This window comes from Podarcis cretensis (genome assembly GCF_951804945.1).
Source record: "Podarcis cretensis genome assembly, chromosome: 5".
Lineage (NCBI taxonomy): Eukaryota > Metazoa > Chordata > Lepidosauria > Squamata > Lacertidae > Podarcis > Podarcis cretensis.
In genome coordinates this window covers 62,313,749-62,335,921 of record NC_137174.1, presented here as the reverse complement: position 1 = coordinate 62,335,921, position 22,173 = coordinate 62,313,749, and the positions used below count along the sequence as shown (strand labels likewise).

The following is a 22,173-nucleotide window of genomic DNA, read 5'->3' as shown; positions in this document are numbered from 1 at the left end:
TGAGGCTTCTACACTGAGTCACTGGCCCTTGAATAAGCTGACTCTGGCACACACTCCTATGCAAGTCGCCACTTGATGTTTTCAATCAAGTGGTGAGCATGTTTGAGTTCAGTCACCAGATGTCCTCTGTGATCGTGGATCTGTTGTCTGAAACAGTTCATAGCAGTTGCTTTAGCAAAAGAAGCCAATTAATACAAGGGAAAGCATATATTTTTTAATTAGAAACTGTCTTGAAACCAATCCATTATAATTTACAGAAAGTACACCATGGTGCAACAGTTTGTGTCAGTGCATGCACATACACTCAGCCAATCAGAACGAAAGATGAACAGCTCTAAAACTAAGGGTGTGTGGTACGTGTAACCTCCTGCACTATTCTGTATCGCAAGTCTATGAAAAAACACCACTTTTTCTCTTACAGCCTTGGTTATTTTGTATATTCCTTCTCTAAGTAAATAAAATGCATTTAACAGCAAGTGCATAAATATATTTCTTAATATAGTGCAATAAATAGACCTGCTTATAATAGAAGCTTCAGTGGGAAGGCTAATGCTGATTGTGCTGCAGGGCAGGGCACCCCCTTGGCCTTATCAGGCTGTGTGGCATTTCCAAAGTGGGAAGGGGTGGGTGTATACAGTTTACTGAGAATTTGCCTTTTCTAAAACCTAACTACTTAATATTTGGCTGCCCAGAATTCTTTTCAGTATGTTCTGCCTCTTAAGAATTTTTTTGGCTTTGAGGGAAATAAACTTTCCCTGTTCTTTATTCTTCAAGAGGAAAAAGGAATGAAAGGCAAGGGGAGCAGCTTACTTGTCAGTGTTACTCTATATTAAAACTAATCCTTGCATGTAGAAAGATTCAACTATCAAGAACTCCTTCTTGCCTTGCTAGATTTCTTGATGCAGTCAGTTTTTCCACAGCACTATGTACTGACTGAAACATGGCTTTCTGCATTCTGAACTGTCCCTATTTTAAACTGATCTATTTAAACTGATCTTGTAAGAAATTATCGAAGAAACAAATCTTGTTGAAGCAGAGGTGGTGCTCCCTTATGAAAATTTCCACGATGACTTGCAGGGACTGATTATATAAAATAGAGCAGCTGGGGCAACCTGTTACACAAGTAACTTCTCAGGCTAAAATAGATAAGGATATGTGTTCACCCCACACACTTATTAGAACTGCTCCTGTGTGGTTTTTTTGTCTGCCTACATGCCCAAGGTTACAATAATAGAAGAGGGTGGTGCTGCATTCGCAATTCTTGGATATCGTACTTTAGGGTGTACACAGCCTCAGAGAAAATTAGGACAGTTACTAAGAAATGGAAATAACCATCTCTTCCCTCGTCACGTAGTTTGGTTCAAAATACGTGGCACTAAAGCTGGGCACTCTGTCTGTTGGGCTTCATGCTAAATGGACAGTGCAATCTAATTGACCTAAGGCAATAGAAAGCCTCTGGCTAACAGTGGACTCAATAAATAGCCTACCATCTCTTTCTTTTTAAAACCCTGCTCTAAATATGGTAGCCAATCTACCCACCGTTAATTGAAAGTTAGCAATGGATATTGGGCACCATGCAGCACAAAGCAATAGGCAAATTCTGCTTGTGGTTGAGGAAGTCACCAGACAGGCAGAGAATCAACAAAAGTTAGCACTTTTAACTTAGAAGACCTATGAACCAATGAGATAGTAAAAGATATTCCAAAAAATATATAATCCTTTGCTAAGGCTTTTCTGTTGAGCACAAAACAGCATGTATGCTTCCATGAAGAACCTAGTTTTTGAGAACCACTGCAAACAGTTTGCATAGTTTTAAGCGTCAAACAACAGACATTCAGGAATAGGAGGAACTTCTAGCTGAGTTGCATCAACCCCATTAACACTTGATGCATCCTTTTAATCAGTTTTACTAGATGCTGGGCCATTTTTCTCAAATCCCAATTCTTCACCTTGGTATGCTTAACCAGTAAACAGCAGTGGAGGTTTGCTAGCTTTGCATCAACAGCTATAGTGCTTTGTTCTGGTGCTTACCAGCTCCAGACACTTGATTGAATGAGAGAAATGTAGCTTAGGGGCTGATGAAAAGCAAGGGTTCACCTTCAGAATAGTTGGCTGTGGGCCAATCAAATGCCCAAGAGGACAGCACCAAAGTCAGACCCACTTCGAACAGTGAGGGTGGATCCTGTTGCATTGTCTACAAAAACTGAAGCATACTGGCCAGCCTGGAACAGAGAAGATAAAAGTGGATAAGCAAAGCAAGACAGGTTTCTATGCCAAAATTGGTGCCGTCCCTAGGATTGTTCAGATATACCTAGTGCCTATGCTACCTTTTAAAGAGGCTGCATACTTTGCTTGTAGCAAATTGTTTTATAATTTCATGATAAAGGCCTCCAGTTACTCAACGGCTATAGGGAAGCCTGTGTTTAATAGCTGTTGCCTGCCTTTTTTATTCAGGAGAGAGAACAAAATGCAGGTGTTTTGCCAGATTTGTGTCACTAAGCACTGCTGGTTATGACAACATCTTACAACTTTCCTTCATGGCTTTTACTCACCTGCAGGAATAGAATTCCATGGATTGAAATTGTGAAATGTTCATTGTTTCTGTCCAACCTGCTCACTGTTTCCAGAGAACTGAAAGCAAAAGACACTTCATCAACATGAACAATCCTAGAAAATAACAGGGTAGGCCGTCCACCACTTTAATTGATGAATGGTGGGTGCACTGGAAAGAGTTAGGTTTGGATGTGGGTGAGTGGGTCTGAATCCTCATTCATCAGTGTTCACTGTGTATCATTTGGACTAGTTCAGGAGTGCGGCCAGATCCTTCATCCTTCCCTGGACCAACCTTAACACCTGTCAAAGTTCAAAGAGGCTCATTGTAATCCAGTGAGCCCCTCTGAAGTCAGCTTGCAGCTATAGTTTGGATTCAGACCTCCTCTGCAGGCAGTTACTAGTTGCTTAGCACATAACCAGCCCAATAAGTTTTCTTGGAGAGTAAGAATATATATGAAAATCAATGTATATTCAGCCTTCAAGGTAGGTCAAGAAGGAAGTTACTATTTCCTCATTTATAGGCTTCTCAGGGTAGCTTACAACAGAGTTGAAATTAAATGTGAATTTCATACAGTAAAACAGAAAGCAAGAGCATGTAGCAGAGTGGAAATGAATTGGAACTGAAAGAAATTCTAGCTGGCTGCTTTCCTAAACAATACTATTTCTACTCCACACACTCACATGTTCTGTCGGCAGAGGGACTCAACGCAGATCAGCAAGCGCAGGCGTTCGTGGGTGCGGGGCTGGTTTTTCTTTAGCTGAACCTCTGGAACTGTAAAAGGCAGCAATTAGGCCGGAGGACAGAGGAGGCTTGCTGCTGGGCTGGAATCCTTGACCCCAGCAGCTGGAGGCTATCTGACAGTGTCTAAAAGGCCTACCCAAGGTTCAGAGCTTCACTGAACTTTGCTCTGTTCAATATGCAACCTTTATGCTGCTATTCAGCTTGCCTCAGAGAATGCTCAGCTGAAATCAGACATCCACTTGAAACTGATAAGCAAATTCCAACACTAACATTACACTGCAAAGTCAACTTTTTATGTCATTACTAAAGATGCTTACAGAATCCTCCCCTGCTACGTTTCTTCTTGAATTCAGGGCTACATTATTACCCAAGATGTTTACAGAACTGGAGTTGATAACATCAAACTCCATAGTGCTTCCAGATTCTTATTTGTAGAATGTGCACTTTTCTTTAAAAACATTGGTAAGAGAGTGGGGTGGGGATAATTAACTGCCAGCTCCAAGTTGCTTAGCATTTCTATCTTGAAGAACCCAACACGGTATTGCTTTAAGTTAAACACTTACCAATATGCAACGTGGCAGTGAAGATGTAGTATCCACTGAAAGGTGCTATGTATTGTCCATTGTTAAGGTTTAGCCCTAGGCCACGGTGGAACATCTCTTCTTTTTTAGGCTACGCACAACAACAACAACAACAACAACAACAACAACAACAACAACAAAAGGATTATGAAGCGGAGGAGAAAATTGTTCCAGCTTTCCCTGTGGTGCATGGAAGTAGAGCGCTGAAGAATGCCCTTCAAGAAAGGGAAAAGGGACCGAACATGGATCACTTGTGAACATACTTAAGAGGGATGCATAGTTATGAGATGAACAACAAAATATGGCAATATTTTATAACAGGGGACATATGTCTAGCTTGGCCAAACAAATTCAGAGCCTGGTGCTCAGATATTTCTCCATCAATGGTGGCAGCTTCCAGAGTTTTTATTGTGTATCTAAACATTTTTTCCAGGGACAACTTAAATTCTGGAAAACCAGGTTTCAATTATTTAGATCATCAGTTGCAGAACACACTCCAATACCCTTAGAAATCAGGAGATTGGGGGTGGTTTTAAGACAGGATTTATAGGGTTGGTTGTCTTGTTAGGGACACTGAAGCAAAAACTACCTTCCCTTTTGCTGACATTTGCAAGAAGAAATGACACCAAGCTACTCACTATGTAATAGAACTGAAGCTCTTGCAATGACCGCCGTTCAATTGAAATGTTTCTCCGGGTCCGACAATGGAAAGCTGCTTGCACTCGCCCATGCTCCCTGCTTTCTAGAAGTGGTCCACTAATCTGGGCCAGAAAGTTATCTTCTCTGGACCTGTCGTCATCGTTTTCTTGGCAGTTGTCACAGGCTTTCTGACTGATCCTTTCCCGTTCCCTGATTACACCTGAACAGCCAAAACGCAAAGTCCCATTACATGGGCCCACTCATGTTCTCTGTAAGTCCAAACCTGCACCTACTTGCTTTCAAACACAACAAGGTCACACTAGTCAATATGCCTATAGCCATCTTAACACTGGAAGTCCCAAGACTTTGTGAATCTGTATTATTTTGGACAGCTGGCTCGTTGGAATGTATGTTCACCTGTTTCTAGAGCAGTAAAAATACTGGACTTAAGAGTTTGCAGCATCAGACCAGAGCTCCAACAAGTCCAACATTCCGTTCTCACAGTGGCCAGCTAGATGCCCAAGGGAAATTCACAGGCAGGATCAGCAATCTTCCCATGTGATTTTCAACAAGTGGTACTCACAGACACTTTTGGCACCAGCATCAGATGTAGTACATAGCTATCATGGCTAGTGATAACTGTTAGGCAAATTCATGGAAGTTAAGGCCCTTTTAAAGCAACCTCCATGGGTGGCTATCACTACATCTTTGTGGTAACAAATCCCACAGTTTAAGAGTGGAAATCTTTGCTAGGATCCTGGTGACTGTAGCTCAGATCCATGGGTGGGGATGGGAAAACGTGACTACTGCTAGGCCACACCTGCTCCTTAATGTCTAGTGCATGACATCCTCAGTCGGCTCCCCTTCATTGACTTCTGCTTAGTGGTGAATCTGAGCATGATGATGTTATGGCAGAATCCAATTTGGATTGCAAGGGTGGAGAAACGGGGGGGGGGGGCAATCTAGATGGTGGACTGCAACTCACAAGCAGTATGACCAGTGGGCCAGGGCACAGCCCCCAGGGAGCCCCAGAAGAGCTGAGGCAGCATCGTGGCCAGGGGATGAGTCGTTGGACAGCAAAGGGGAGCACAAGATGCTACACCCTCCCTCCCCAGGGGCTGGGGGATCATCAGGATACTGGCAATGAGGAGAAGGAGGCACTATGAGGAGGAGGAGAGCCAGTGTGGTGTAGTGGTTAAGAGCGGTAGTCTCGTAATCTGGGGAACCGGGCTCGCGTCCCCGCTCCTCCACATGCAGCTGCTGAGTGACCTTGGGCCAGTCACACTTCTTTGAAGTCTCTCAGCCCCACTCACCTCACAGAGTGTTTGTTGTGGGGGAGGAGGGGAAAGGAAATTGTTAGCCGCTTTGAGACTCCTTCGGGTAGTGATAAAGCGGGATATCAAATCCAAACTCCTCTTCTTCTACTACTACCACTGCCCCAGCTCCGAAGGCCCAGCGCGGACGTGGCTTGGCTTACCTTGCCTCCCCACAGGGCCTGGTTGTGCCCTATCAGACATGTATGCCCAGGGCCATGGGCCCCTGTCCACCCACCCCCACGCTTCACCTCTGAGTTTCCCTACCAGCTTTGGCTGGAGAAGATGTAAGGTTGAAGTTACTGAAGGGGGTGTCTTAGAGGCCTGTGTAATAGCAGAATTCTTGGAGGAATTCCTGTATATGAAAACCAGTATCCTAGAAGGTCTACTTGGAATTTGTATAATGGCTGCCATGGGCGGCAGAAGAAGGGGAGCTGGTAATCTATACTGGTGATACGTACCATCACACACACAAAACACTGACTGAATCTGAACTCTAACAGCAGAAAAGTGGCATGGATTGCACTCCTCTTAGAATATACCTTTTTAACTTGGATATTGCAATCTTGGATAATATTTAATGCTGTATTGTTTTTAACACTCGACTGGAAGCCACCCAGAGTGGTTGGGGAAACTCAGCCAGATGGGCAGGGTATAAATAATAAATTATTTTTATTGGATTAATATTCTTGACCTTGCCAACAGCCACAGTTTTAATTGCAAGTTTAATCATGTTTGTGGTTTAAAGAAATCCAAAGCCAGGGCAAATAACCCCAACAACAGAGAATCATAGAATTGTAGAGTTGGCAGGGACCACAAGGGTCATCTAGTCCAACCCCCTGTAATGCAGGAATCTAATATCATATTTTAAGCGTATCTTAGTCCTCAAAAGTAGAACTCCAAAAGTAAAGTCTCCATCAAAACCCAGCAGGTACATTAAGACAACAATAATGTCAAATAAAATAATGTCACCTATTATTAAGGGCCCAATTCATTATTCTGTGCCTAAGGCAAACAAGGTATGTTTGCTTGGAGAGCAACAACCTCCATACCTTTAAGCAGCAATCTGAATTCTCTCAGCAGCTCCTCCTGGGTGATTAAGGCTCCAGGGGGTCCTGGTGGACCAGGGGGTCCTGGAATGCCAAACTAGAAGCGAAAGAAATGGAGGACAGTATTTTAGATCCATATTTATTCACATCAACCACCAAACCTATTGTCTATCTAGCTATCATCAACTCTCAGTCTCTGGGCTCCTAAAGGCTGCTTCTGTTTGTTTGATGTGCTCTTGCTTCAAGATGCTTTACTTAATTGCCTGAAAGGGGCTCCAGTACTAGGAGGGAAGAGAAAGGTCCTTTTCACTTGCAAAGGTTCACATGGGAAGATACGTCTCATATCAACATCAACATGACTCCCTCTCCCCAAGCCATTCATGAAATAAATATTCACCTTCTATTTATTTTACTGTTATTGCATTTTAATCCCACCTTTCCTCCAGAGTGTTCAAGGCGGCACATAGGTTCTCCTGTTTTATCATCAAAACAACCCTGTGGGGTATGCTAGGTAGAAAGACAGTTTCTGACCCAAGGTCACCTAATGACTAACTGGGGATTTGAAGCCTCATTTCCCAGGTCCTGGTCCAACACAACACAACACAACACAACACAACACAACACAACAGACCTTGTACATTTATATTCGGCCTTTCTTCTCTCATGGAACCAAAGATGGTGTATATGTTGTTCCCACACACTCCTCATATCCCTGTCAGACCATACTCTAGGAATTTGTATGCTGAAGATCCTATGAGTGGGATTTGGTGAAACACTATTACTAGAGGGAGGGAGCATTCTTTCTTTCACAAGGTTTTCATTTCTGTGCAGCAATTTCTCTGTGTCTCTTAAAGTGCATGCAGCCATGAACCACTGCTTGAGGGGGGGGGGACTTTAAATTGTCTTGGTTAAATTTAGGGAGGCTCCAACAGTTAGGAAGGCTCAGAATGTCAATCTTAGGACATGTTTGCATTACCACCTTACAGTGCAGTGCAGTGAAGGGTTATTTTTTTGGGGGGGGGGAGTTACCCACAGTCGCCCCCCTCACCCACTGTACACATCAGCACAGTTTCATTAGTGTCAGATTCATTTCTGTAGTTTCCCCCCATGCAAAGGTGTTTACACCCTGACTGGAGATGAATTAGGAACAGCTTAAGATTTCAATCAGCATGAGCCTGGTTTGAGAAACAACTCATCAAACAGTGATATTTTATACATATCCATTTTTGATAATGTCATGTGAACACTGATTAAAGAGCTGTGCTGGAAACGCAGTGAGTGCACAGCAGACATGAAAACAGAGTATGAAAAGAGTCTCAGAATCCCTTATCTGAACAGACTTTGAAGACAAGTGAGTCAAGATGAGGACACTGTTAATATTGCTTACCTTGAACTTTTTGGCTTTATTTTTGCTTCTTTTTTTATTGTTCACCCCGTTGTTCATAAGAAGCATCCAAGCAGCCCGGGATTCATCCCTGCGAATCTTTCCTGCAGCAGTTTCCTTTATGTAATGAGAAGTAAAAGAAAAGGCATGTGAAAGGCAGAGACAACCAGGAACACGAACAGCCCCCCCCCCCACATTGTCCCAAAAACATACGTTGAGGATTATCTTTGCTCAGCATCTTCATAAGGTCTGCTGTATCCATGTGTCAATCGTGCTTCCTTCAGCCAACATCAGAGAAGGGGAACCTTTTACAGCCGCATTTCCTCATGCACTGAAAGTAGGCAGGGCAGGGGCATCCTACAGGATCTCCCCCTCCCTCCTACAACGCAAACCCATACACACACTCCATCATCTGCCTTACTTGCCGTGATTCGGTTTACTGCTGAAGGTGCCTATAGAAAGCTGAATGTTACATTATTCTGCAGCAAGAATACTTTGCCAGATGTTTTTGTGCTGGCAGATGCCCTCGGTCTTTGCAAATGCCCCTGCTTAATTGATTTAATCAGTTCCCTAGGAAAGGGAATGGTTGGGAGATGGCCAGAGAGGGTCTGGGTAACATGTTAAGAAGTGCATACTGCTGTCATGCTTGACTATATGATTTCCATATTAACAAGTGCAGATGTCTTGGGCCTTTCTCTCATACCAGAGGAAATAGCTCCATTTCAAAACATCTTTGAATCATAGAATTGTAGAGTTGGAAGGGACTCCAAGGCTCATCTAGTCTGACCCCCTGTAATGCCAGTAGATTGGCCAGCTGCATTCTTTGCTAGTAGAATTCAGTGTAATTCCAAGAATTCACATATCTTCTATAGTTGGTATTCTGCGATTGCTGTGAAGCAAGGATGCATAGGAGCCAATTTCTAGGGGCCGAGGTCTCTTCAGCCCCCTAATAAAATATTTGAGGGGCCAGGGCCCCCAAAGTTGATGGGCATTGCCATTCAAATGGTGTGTGTACGCTGCACCTTGTGATTGATTTTGCAGGGTGAAGCTTACCTGCCCCCCAGTATATTATTCAAGGTGGCACCCCTGCAAGGATGGCTAGATAACTTGCAGTTCTCCATATGTTGTTGGACTTCTAGCTCCTCAGTAAGCATAGCCAATGGTCAGAGGATGGGACTTGTAGTCTAGCAACAGATGAAAGGCCACAGGTTCCCCATCTCTGCTGTAGACTAAGACCAGTCAAAGTGGAGCATCTCCATGTTGTAGGATGAGGGGGCAGTTAGGAAAGTGTTAGCACCCTCTCTCCTTTCTGCTCAAGTATATAGGTTGCTATCCCTTGAGCTGTACATCTGAACAATCTAGAGAAAGGAGTGGTATTTCAAAGTGTTACTACTAGCTGGAAAATGGGCAAAGTGTTCTTCCTTTACTCAGTGAAAGATAAGCATGTGGGCATACTAGGGCTACCACTTTTTAAAACAGAAGTATTTTAACCCACATTGAAATGGCAACACACATAAAACAGAAGTAAAATGGATTGTGGCTATACATACCAAGTTCCACTGAGCTCGGTGGGAACTATTACCAAGTAACTACCTGCACATAGGATCACATAGGAGTAGACTATTTGCAAAAGAAGGAGACATACATTCACAAATATTCCCCTACATGACGTTCCAAAGCAAAACCTACTCTTTCTTACTTGCGCACAACTTTCTTTTCTCCATTCTCTACCCCCATTTTTAGCCTTTGCGGGCTAAATTCAAAGGGGAAAGTTTACTTCAATTAAGGCATGGGTTAAAGACACCCCAAATAGTGAGCTGAGAGTAGCATTTGTCCTTACCGGGTCATTGGATGATGACAAGGGAGGGCTGCTTGTTTTTTGTCCCGTGAGAGAGTCATTCCATCCGGATTTCTTCTCCTGGCTCCTTCTGTTTCCATGTTTTTCGGTTTCCATAGAGCTGGCACAAAAAGTCATTGCTAGCAGCCCCATGGCTAGTAATCGAAGTGGACAGCTGGAAAGGAGGGGTCCAGCCATCTTCCGGCACACAAGCACGCTGGTAGTTTCTATAGAGACAAGACTCCTGGATTTAGGCCTTGGCAAAAGCTCCTCAAGAAGAACAGGGCAAAGACGAAGCTGCGGACCTTCAGGTGGGCAGCAGTCGATATTCCTGGGGGGGATTCCAGAAAGGAAGAATGGAGTGCAGGAAGAAATTATCCACTGCTCTTCCCAGCAATGCCTGGCTTGTTTACTTTTTCAGGGCAGACCCAGTCAAGACTGTCAGGCTTCTTCAATTAAATAATAAATAATAATAACAGAAAAAGATAAAAAGAAAAGTAAACACTATGGTACCCACACACCTCACCAAGTCAAGGCCCTGGAGTTTCCAATGGATTTATCAATTGCCTCTTTTTGGAGGGGCAGAAAAAATATCATGGGATGGTCCCCTACAATTTAGAAAGGTTTAAGTCAAGGGACTCGGGGAACTATTTTTCCTTCGACTGAAAAGCTCCAACCAAATGACACAGGGCAATTTCCTGGGTCTTCTGTTGGACAAAACTCTCCTATCAAGGCTGCCGAAGTCCTGCGGTTCTTTCGGCTGGCGGCTCTGGCTGCCTGGGGGGCACCTGGCTCGCCCTCTTCGCAACACCCCCTCCAGTGCCCTCTCCGAGACGCCTCGGGCTGCTGCCCCTCCGTCCCCCTCGCCCCTCTAAAGGTCGCCGCTGCTTTCCCTTCCTTTAAAGAGCTTGAATTCCCCGCCTCACAGAAGTTGCCGCCTCTGTCCACTTTAGGCGAGGGTTTAGAGGGCCACCTACGGGCAGCAATCGCCAACTACAACAACCGGAGGCTCGCGGAGCTCGCCTTGTAATTCGAATGCCGGGGGCGGGAGGAGGAAGCAGGAATTCTTCCATTTCTCCCATAGGAAGTGTCTGCTCAGGGAGAGGCTGGGGGAGATACAGATTAATTATTGGAGTTCGGCAACACCTGGAGAGCCAGAGGTTCCCCACCTGTTCTACACGTGTTCCAATCCTGCGCCACCTCCATTTTTATGTTCTCTAATGTTAATTATTTTGATTCGTCCTTCCATTTATTTAGCTGGTGCATTTATATCCCACCTTTCTCCAAGGAGCTCAAGGTGGCATACATGGCTCTCCTCCCCGCCCCCATTTTTTAATCACAACAACCTTGCGAGGTAGGTTAGACTGTGACTAAAGAGATCAGGGATTTGAACCCTGCTCTCCCAGGTCCTAGTCCAACACTCTAACCACTACACCATGTTGGCTCTCATTATTGGAGCCCATTACCTGAAGGACTCTGGAGGATGGGTCTATACCTCCTCTACACACTTGTACCCATCCGGCACCACATCTTTATGTTCCCTAATGCTGACAATGGCCTTTTATTCAAATTCTATTTGTGGGGGGCAGTACATGTGAAATTATTTTATGGTGCACATATCATCATTATATTTATATCCCATATCTTGCCTCCATTCCCAAGACATCTTATGCCAACATTTAAAATCCATAGAGGGAATATAGGCAATACAGCTAAACAACAACAAAAACAAAATAGCAAATAAAAGCAATAAAAACAGCAACAGCAAAATACGATAAAAACAGCAAAAGCAACAGCTGACACTTCATGTTCTTTCACTCTCTCTTTGCGAGGTACCACATTTTCGCAGCACTTAAAGAAACAACAACTTTTTGTTACCTAGTGAATGGAGGAGTTTCATACCACACAAAAACCAAAATGCTCTGATACCCACAGCATTTAGAAGGAAGGATTCTTAGGGTCGCCCCCAGACTGTTGCTATTTTGCAGGAAGGACTCGATTGCATGCCAAAACAAGGAGGGTGAATTTCCATTGCCAAATGACCTCCCTGTAAACAAATCTGGATGAATGCTCAATGACGAGCAGAAGTCAGATTAACCTCCACATAAGGTATGGCCAAGCAAATCTGGTTGAATGCTCAATAAACAGGTCAACTGGAGGAGCTTTGAGTTTCAAGGCTGTTGTGGAAATATATTTCTGCTGAATGTTAAACAAGAAGAACGTTGTATGGTTGTGTCTCAGTTAAACACAAATGCAAAATGGCTAGTAAAAAAAGAACAATTCTCTGCAGGTATCACCAAAGCAATTTTGTTTATGTGCGTGGAATGACACAAAGCCCTAATTCATTATGCTGAGGGGGGCCAAAGGGGTGGAGGAGAAGGGAGGTTATATCACAATTCTTTGTCTATGGCTGGTACATATATATATTAGAACTATTAATGATAACAAAAGAGTTGCCAGCAGATCAAATTGATTTAGACCTTCAATAAATGCACATATAGTGACATCTCTAAAACACAAGCTAGAGAATGGAAGGATGAAAGTCTATGGAGGAATCTTCTACTTTGGTTCAAGTGCTCATGGAAACATGAAGTGATCTCCTCTGAAGAGCCATACTCAAGAGAAATACCCACTGAAACAATGGACTTAAGCACCACTGATTTCAATGGGCCTGCTCTAAGTATAGCTTAGGCCATACTTGCACCAAAGCATGACAATACCACTTTAAACAGTCATGGCTTCAGGGTAGACCCACCCATGATGTGGGGTGAGGCAACCCCCCGCAGGCAGCAGAAGCCCCTGAGACAGTGCCCCCACAGGTGCCCTGCCCACCTGCCACTGGCAGAGAAATGGAGCTGGCATTGGCACCAATTTCCTGTGATGTCTTGCCCAAATCTCATGAGATCACACAGAGTGTGAGAAGTCTTGTGAGATTTCCAGGGAGATAATGCTGGCAGTGGCAGGTGAGTGGCCGAGGTGGTGCAGAAGAGGGCAGCACTTTCTGTTTTGCCTCAAGCAGCGAAATGGTATGCACTGCCGCTGCATGACTTCCCCCAAAGGATTCTGGGAGCTGTAATTTGTCAAGGTTCTCCAAACAACTCCCAGCACCCTTGTCATTCCTCCGCTGCTTTGTGCTGTGTACAAACCCAGCTACTGTGATGTTTGAACGGGACCATACATTCAAAAACCTCAGTCACCAGTGAGATTTCTGGCTGAGTGGGGATTTGCAGCCAGGACTTCCAAATCCAGCACTCCGTCTACTTCAGCACATTTACCTACCATTCTTAGGTGAGTGTTCTAAACTAAAGGATGGATGCACAGGACTGTTTTGCCTGGGATGTCGGCTCCTCGTTCTTTTAGGGTCAGGTTTAAGTGAAATGCTGGGAATTTACTGACGGGATATTGATGTAGAACTACCATGAAGAAGGGAAGGGGGGAGAGGAGAAACGAAATCAACTCTCCTCTCCACGCTTGTGTGAAATCTGTGCTTCATTCTTGAGCTCTCATGTCATTGCCCTGGCCCCCTGTTCCCAGCAGAGTGATGCAACCAAGCTGTTTCTCTCGCTCTCGCTCTCCTTTTCCGTGAAGGGAAGGACCACACGGATGAAGTCATGGGAATGAAAACTCCATCTGTTCCTGAAAACAAATGTAGTGTAGAAGGGTTGTCAATGTATACAGATTCCCTGATAACTTGTATTCTATTGCCGGAAAACTGCAAACTCTGTTACATCAGCCACATCTAATCATTTTTACACTGGTGCTCCATTGTGTGGCAGAAAGTGCCTGTCCCAGTAAGACAAGGGTGGGAAAGCTGTTGTCCTCCGAATTTTGTTGTACTACACTTCCCATCATCCCTGACTATTGTCTATGCTGGCCAGGGCCAATGGGAGTAGAGTCCAACATCTGGAAGGCCACACCCTGCAGCCTGTGCATTGATTACAAATAATTTGCTTTTGTACATATTATCTAAAATGTTTCTATTCTGCCTTTCCTGCCTGATCTCAGGCCACCAAGGCAGCTGACTGCAAGCAAAAATGATATTCACTATAACAGAGGTGTGAGTAAAGTATACATATACTGTACATACACAAACACATATATGGCTCGGTATTATAACTACAGTGTAAAATGAGCACTTCCCAGAATTTTCTTCTTAAAATGGTTCTTTTTTATAAACTGGATGCAAGTTTACAGATTACTGTACAGTATTAAATAATTCTGCAATGATAAATGATAACAACAACAACACCGGACAGGATTTTATAGGAACATTATGTGCAACCAAATCAGCAAGGAAGCTTATATGTCTTCCTCCACTACCCTAGCTTTTCATGCTCCTGTTTTTCTATCTCAGCAAGTTAAAAGCAAGTGATGTGCCAACATGTGCAAGTTTGGCCACCTTTGGCCTCCACCCTGCACTCAGCTCTTACCTGTGGCTCCTAGAAGCTGTCAGCATGCAGCAGCAGCCACACCCTGGCAAACAGCTTCTGACTGGCCAACTAAACCAAGAAAGGGAAGCTGATGGGTCTCAAACCCTCACAGAGTTAGGGACTTCTCCTGCATGCAAAGACAGGCTCCGGAGGATTGAGTGGACGAGACCAACAGAGGGCCCAATGGTCAAAAAGGTGGTTTCTAGAGGGAAGGGAGGCAAACTCCATTATCTCTTGAGACAGACAGATGCCAACAACAACCACAACTATGGACATAATTTCAATCTTTCTGGCATTTTGAGTTTCAAAATAAGGGAGCAGGGTGGGGTGGAGCAAAGCAAGAGGTCTTCTTACCCATCCACTGGGTGTCCTTTGACGTCAGGAGGGAAGAGAAAGACAAGCCAGCTTTTCCACCTGCTAGATTCTTCAGCAGCTGTTCCTCCCTTCCAGTTAGAACACAGTCAGGTGTTGCGAGGCAGCTGTTAGCAGGTGGCTGCCAATAAATATTATCAAAAGGCTCCAGCTGTTTGGAAGCCAATCGGAGACTGGGGAAAACTTACACCCTGCAGCTAATAATAATAACAACAATTCTTATATCATTTGTACCCTACCTGGCTTGGTTGATGAAAGAGTGAGGATATGGGGGATGGGGTATAAATAGACATTGCTCCACCTGTAACTAGCAAAGATAGAGGCCTACCTCATAGGTTTGTTTGAAAGATAAACCACCTAAAAGAATGTAGTTATCCACCCTGAAAAAGTCAGACTTAATACAGAAATTAGGGTTGCCATATTTCAAGAGGTAAAAATGCAGACACAAAAAGTTGTTGAGCTTTTTTAAGGCAATTGTCTGATAGCCCCTCCACCCATGGCAGAGCCCAGTCGCCTGCGCCAGAGTCACCCACACACACTTAAACCCCAAATCCAGGACATTTGTTTTAAAATGTAAAATTCCTCCTGGGTGGGCATGTAGGACACCCAAAAGAGGACATGTTCAGGAATTCCCATACGTATGGCAACCCTACATAAATAGTAAAACCAGTCATATTGATGTGGGATTATTATTATTAATTATTATTATTTTATTAGGATTTGATGAGTCATAGCATTCGGAGGGGCTCTATGCATAAATCAAAGCAAGAATTTCATAAACATCTCATAAGTCAAGGTAAAGAATTTAGAGAGCTACCTTACAAGCTTTCATAGAAGTAAGCTTTGCCCCAGGCTAACCTGGACAAATAGAAATGTCCCCTTTTTTCCCTAAATTGTCACCTGGCCAAGCCAGAATGAACTCTTGTGTTTACTGAATTTCATCTTGCTGTGCTCAACCCCATAATCTCAATTTTGTCAACGTTATAAAAAGGTAAAGGGTAAAGGGACCCCTGACCATTAGGTCCAGTTGTGACCGACTCTGAGGTTGCAGCACTCATCTCGCTTTATTGGCCAAGGGAGCCGGCGTACAACTTCCGGGTCATGTGGCCAGCATGACTAAGCCGCTTCTGGCGAACCAGAGCAGTGCACAGAAACACCGTTTACCTTCCCGCTGGAGCGGTACCTATTTATCTACTTACACTTTGACGTGCTTTCGAACTGCTAGGTTGGCAGGAGCAGGGACCGAACAACGGGAGCTCACCCTGTCGCGGGGATTTGAACCGCCGACCTTCTGATCGGCAAGTCCTAGGCTCTGTGGTTTAACCCACAGCGCCACCTGTGTCCCCTGTCAACATTATACTGAATTCTCCTTTGCATTTTGTGTCAGCTACATACGTATGATTCATATAAAACACTCCTATAATGACGATGGAAGGGGGCTTCTGTGACTGTCCAGCATTTAAAACCTACCTAAAAGAAAATAGTTACTTAATCAAGCACCAACAGTAGAAAGAAAAGACTACATAATTGATGATGAAGTTATTGTCAGATTTCTTGACCATACTGATGAATTGTAGAAATCAACAGGAAGAGGTGAGTCTCCATTTTACAGGTAAAATTCATACAGTCCACATGCAAGATATTTAAACTGAACAGAAAATGTGCCTCGTGAAGTGCAGAAAGAATCCTAGGGCAATAAAAACAGATATAAAAATAAGAATTCCAGAGAAACCAGAGAAACTTGTGATAAATGGGTCACTAATGTCACTCATCGATCTTAGTCACCACGATCTCAAATTAGCACTGAGAGACTTCTAGTTTTAATTTAGAGCTGGCTCACGTTACATCTGGCCCCTTTCGGACTCTGGCCACAGTCCAAAAGAGTGAAGCAATCAATGACATCAATGGACTTATGCACACTTAACTGTGGGCAGCATTGCTCAGGGAAGTCAGGTTTTCTAGCATAATGAGCATAATACTCATCATGTGCTGTGCACTGGAATCTCACAGGTCTCAGCTGCGGCATCGTGCCAGAACGGACACTGAACAATGTTTTTAAAATTGCCAAGTTTTCTTGGCCAAGTTCTGTAAGTTCCTAATTCACACATTATGTTGGTAGACACTTGTCAAGGCAGCCTGGCACTATGTTTAACCATAGAGGTTAACACAGTCTTTTGTTTCTGATGATATGCCCATTGCAGGGTTTTCTGTTTTAACCCCTCACTTCTTGCAATTTATAAAGGCAGGTTATCATTTCATGTTCTGCACTGGTGCTTTCGTGCTAGTGCTGTGACCAAAGTTATCCATCCTAATTATGTGGGCAAGGTGATTCAGCCCAACAAGAGCTGTAGTGGGCGGGGGAGGGGGGGGGAGGAATAGAACCATTCAAACGGTCTGAACGAAAAAGGCAAAAGGAAGTGTACAAGTGTGATATTGAAAACTCTGTTCCTTTTCCGAACTTGTGGCAGGAGCTGCTGTGCTGTGATGCCTTGTTCCATCCTCTGTTCACAAATGGTCTCCTAGGAAAGGTTCCCTCCACCTCAAAGTATCCATGAAGATAGAAGAGGAGCTGTGGTAGAGCCATAAGCATGGAAGGGCTCCTTCCCTTCTCCAGACATCCTTAGTGCAGTCATAAATTTCCATCTCCACCTGATAGTCGCCATCCATGCCCTTCCAATATCCTCCGGTGACAAAGAGTTTACCTCCAAGAGGTACCATCCCTCCGTTTTCGTGGAGGGTGTGAAGCTGTTGCACCTGCAAACAGAGTGGACATGATTTGGATCTGTGTTTATGTGGCAAATCATATACAACAACCGCAGCAGAAACCGCTGTAAACAAGACAGCAGATTGGCAACATACAGTTTGCACCTAGTTCCTTGATGGAATCATATGATGGGGGTTTGTGCTGCCATCCAGTGGCTGAAATATATAGTGCAAGTTAATATCATCAAACCCCTGGGGGGGGGGGGTCTCTCACCCTTTCCTTAGCAGAGTTATTAAGGTGTTGTCTGGGTATTTCTATAAGAGGTAAAAAAAACTTGATTTGGTACACAGTAGCCTTAGATACCTTGTTCAGCAGAAAAGTCCAAATGGGGTCCTTTTTACATCTCTTGCTTATTTCAAGGGGATGCAAAAAGTTTGATTATAGTAGCCCATACTTCAGAGAACAGGCCAAAACACACGTGTGTGATGGAGGAGCATGTGAACCATCCTCAGATTGGAGGATGAGGCTCTTTGCAATGGCAGTGAGTAACATATCTACAATTACATGAATGCAGGATATATTTATTTGTATATTAACAACGTTATTCAGTTAAGAGCTCTAATTCCAAAGACATTAGCAGTGCAATTCTATGCATGTCTATCCTGAAGCAAGATCCATTAAATTCAGTGGGACTGACTCCTAGGTAAGTGTGTATAGTATTGCAGGATTAGAGATGGATGAACTGATTGATTTCAGTTTCTGTTTTTCCAATCTTAAATTTGGTTTGAAGATATGTTTTTTTAAGACATCATGGAAATTCTTCAGCACTTTAGTGTAATTTTCTTGTAATGTTCACATTTTTGTAAGCAAATTTGCCTAATACACACATTTTTTACAAAGCAATTTCCCCTAATAGAATGCCTTCTATTTTCTTGAATATATGCATTTTAAGCACACTCTAACTATACATTTTTGACACATTTACCTATTTCTGTCTACTAAGCTAAGCAAATCTGAAATGCTACATATACTTGAGTTCACCTTGTCTCGTTGCCTATGTTTAGGCATGTATAGACATGCCATTCCTGATATGGCATAGCAATGGGTGTCCAATCTAGTAGGGCGCATATGCCAGAAGTGGTGGATGCAGCAGGAGTTTGTGGCAGGCTGACCCCTGAGCCTGTGGCATAAGGTCAGGGCTGCACGCCAGCTGATTTCTTTAATACCACATTGCTGTCTGCTTCCCAGCTCGGTAGAGAAGATGCTAAACTGTCATGAAGCACAGAGGGAGGCTGCGTGTGTACTATAATGCCCCTGCTATACTGCGAACTTACACCTGCCGAAAAGACTGGCCACCAGTGGTGTAGTCCTTTGAATTGTAAAAGTCACCCCTCTCCTTTATCCTCTGTCTCCCCCTGCCCCCGCAACTGTATGTAGTTACACTATTAACAAGGCTGGGCTATATTCTTGTTTGTCCTAACTTCTATTAACTTCTCCTGAAGAACACCATGAAAAGATCACAGGACGAAGTGGCAGAGAAATAGTTCTTGGGTCCAACCAGGCAAAACGCTTGCTGTGAAACTGCTTGATGACAAGATGTTGCCATGAAAGTGTTAAAGAGGCCGCCATCAAGAGCATAACCAATGGAAGGCCGGAAACTGACGGCACTAACCATTATTCATAGATCTACGGGGATGGAGAGACTGGCAGGGCATTCTTTGCACCTGTCCTGAGGACTGGAGTGGGCGCTACACAGTCAGCTGAGCACTGACGCCATGCGAACAGCTGCCGCAGGGTTTGAGAATGACGCTGCGTAAACCAACCCTCCAACAACATTACACACATCTTCACTGAAGCCAAACAGGCTGGAGGAACAGGCCATGCTGTGCTTGCTACCAGGGGTATCCTCACTCAAGGAATAGGCTTCCTGCCATGCTGGAACATGGACACTCATCCTTCAGGCATTGCTCACATATTACTTTGTATTATGCATTCTGGAAAAGTGTCAAGGGGGGGGGGAAAGCAGGGGAAAGAAATACAGCAGTTTAAAACGCCCCCTCCCCATAACAAACCTATAGGCCACAGAAATCTGTATTTACTTCTAAGGGTGCTACAGCCACATACCCTCCCTGGAAACATAGTAGTGAAAGAACATTACTCCCTTACCCACCTTCTGCCATATATTAGCATCTGGATCATACACATAGACTTTCTTTGTGTTGTCGCCAATAAGGTAGATGGCTCCATGCAGAGAGGCACATCGAGGAGCAGAGAGGTATTTTGGGATGAAAGGGGATGCAATTACACTCCAAACATCTAGAAGATAACAATAGTAGTAGTAGTAGTAGTAGTAGTAGTAGGAGTAATAATAATAATAATAATAATAATAATAATAATAATAATTTTATATATTAAAAGCATTCTATATTAGAATGACATATGAATCTCGGGGGGGGGGGAGCTAAAAAGGAAGATGGACAAGAAATGGAGCAGGGGCAGATTGTCACAAGAGACTGCCCTAGATCAGTGTGTTTATGTGAGTTTTCAACACACTTTGTCCTACTTCTAATCACATCATTCCCGTCATCACCGCGGCCTTTACTGGGCTAGGAAGCAACAGAATCACAGGAAAACAATGTCTGCATAGGTTCACAGGAACCGGGTTTCTACTGTAGGAACCGGGTTTCTACTGAGTCAGACCATTGGTCCGACTAGCTCAGTATTGCATGCACTGACTGGCAGTGGCCCTCAAGGGTTTCTGGAAGAGGGGCATTCCCCTACCTGAAGATGGCAGGGATTGAACCTGGAGTCTTCTGCAGGCATAGCAGAAGCCCTACCACTGAGCTACAGCCCTTCTGTGTTAATAGCCAAAGGAGTATACAAGGTCTTCTGGCAGGTAACAGTGTAAGAGACCATGAGTAAAAGCCACATTTAAAAGTGTCAAAGGTATCTAGAATACCAAAGCACTATTAGTGTTTGCTGTGTAACATCCTGAGATGGGCTTGTGGGTGGGAGCTGACATGGCAAACGGATGAATGACGTCCTTCCTATATAGCATAACATCATGAGACAAAAATGGAAGGTCCTGCAGTTTGCCACATGGCCCCCACAGGCAACTAAACCTGAGTCACATCGTACCAAATACCTTCCCTGATTACGTGAAGCAAATTGATGCTAGCTGAGAGTTTTTCTAAAAGACATGGCAAATATACCACTTGCACATCTAAGTATAGGCAGCTGGATCAAGGAGCACTAGGAGCAACTCCAGAAACTGAAGTAGGAAATGGAGTAGGCTGTGTCTCCAGCAGAAAGACACTAATGAAGTCTAGCATTAGCTGCCGGAAGATACTCTGGGCTGCGAGCCAGTGCAGGAAGTCACACCCCATTAACAACTTCTCCCTCCACCCCATATAAATTAGCTTTGGGGACATAAGACGAATTGAAATAAAAAGGCATGCCAAAGCAGCATCAGGGTTCAAACAGGTCAAATGGGCCGCAAGCAATTAACAGCAAACCCACCGTTCATATTTGCATACATAAAACTGAGCTGCCCACATTCCACAAAACTTTGGCATGGCCAAGAAACAGAACGAAAGATGGGGCTATTCTGTGGATGGGGGAAAGAACGATTCACAGGGGCTGTCATCACCACAGGCTGGCAGCAGATGTAGGCCTCACTTCACAGGCGTGTGTGAATGCACACCTTTACCCTTAAGAGGGAGAAAACTGGGTTGGCATTCACTCAGAAATGGAAAAATAAAGCACTGCACTTAGGTAGAGGTGCTCAGCTGCAAGGAGAACAAAACTAAAAACTATAAAACTAAGCAAACCAAACCAATGAAAACAACATCATAATCATAAATACCTTAAAACAATAAAGCTTCATTTAAAACATCACAAGCAACAGCAGTACTAAAAGCAATCTAAAAGGTCAAATTAAAATTATGTGTCTTCTTGACACTGTTTCTAGAAACAGAAAGAGTGGGGACTATCGTAGCTCTGAAGGGGGTGCATTTCACAATCTGCAAGCAACACAAAAGACATCCCTCATGCCCATTAAGTGAGCCTCTGTAAGTGATGGCGTTCTCAAAAGGGCCTCTCCTGCAAATCAACAACACGCCAGGTTTATATTTATTTAATCCAATGAGAAGGAGGGGGAAAGTAATATGTCCCTCAACACACATCCCACCCTTTATCATGAAAAGCATTTTGAACGTCTTGTATATTCTTCTAAGGACATGTGGTAGGAAGTAATGGCTTCAGTTTCAATACTAATGATGACAAAAACATTTTCACAAGAAATTTAGAACTAAACCAGAGCAGGGGGGCATTGCTGGGCATGGAAAGGGAGGCAATGGGCAAATGTAGGAATGGGCAAATTCAGTTTCACATCAATTTCACTTTCTTTCATTTCCTCTCATTTTTTCCAACCTTAAGTTTGATTCATCACATTTCCTCATCAGTATGAACTTTTTAAAATATAAAAAGTCCCCATAAAAAATCATCAGGATTTTTGTATGAACTTTTTAAAATATAAAAAGTCCCCGTAAAAAATCATCAGGATTTTTG

At 43.8% G+C, this 22,173-nt stretch overlaps 2 protein-coding genes across 2 annotated transcripts in view; both read right to left on the bottom strand.

Moving 5' to 3' along the window:
- Positions 1-192: 192 nt before the first annotated feature.
- On the bottom strand, positions 193-14,957 carry ERFE (erythroferrone). Its single transcript, XM_079976943.1, has 9 exons — positions 14,883-14,957; positions 10,102-10,429; positions 8,265-8,378; positions 6,881-6,974; positions 4,515-4,735; positions 3,859-3,967; positions 3,235-3,325; positions 2,553-2,631; positions 193-2,222 (listed from the first exon to the last, which is right to left on the bottom strand). The coding sequence occupies exons 2-9, from the start codon at positions 10,294-10,296 to the stop codon at positions 2,124-2,126; spliced, it is 1,002 nt and encodes a 333-aa protein (XP_079833069.1). The 5' UTR covers positions 10,297-10,429; positions 14,883-14,957; the 3' UTR covers positions 193-2,123.
- Positions 14,958-16,434: 1,477 nt separating this feature from the next.
- LOC307217463 (espin-like protein) overlaps positions 16,435-22,173 on the bottom strand; it is a 39,408-nt gene continuing 33,669 nt past the window's right edge. Inside the window, exons 15-16 of the mRNA XM_079978631.1 lie at positions 19,775-19,920; positions 16,435-17,654 (exon numbers count right to left, since the gene is read on the bottom strand). Coding sequence (XP_079834757.1) covers positions 17,406-17,654; positions 19,775-19,920 — 395 coding nt within the window. The 3' untranslated portion in view covers positions 16,435-17,405. The remainder of the gene's footprint in view (positions 17,655-19,774; positions 19,921-22,173) is intronic.

Excerpts from the sequence above, each read along its gene's own strand:
- ERFE (XM_079976943.1), bottom strand. The coding sequence starts at position 10,296 with ATGGCTGGACCCCTCCTTTCCAGCTGTCCACTTCGATTACTAGCCATG. Across the intron at positions 4,736-6,880 it reads ATTCAGATTGCTGCTTAAAG|GTGTAATCAGGGAACGGGAA; the intron begins GTATGGAGGTTG and ends TTGGCTGTTCAG. Across the intron at positions 3,968-4,514 it reads AGCTTCAGTTCTATTACATA|CCTAAAAAAGAAGAGATGTT; the intron begins GTGAGTAGCTTG and ends TGTTGTGCGTAG.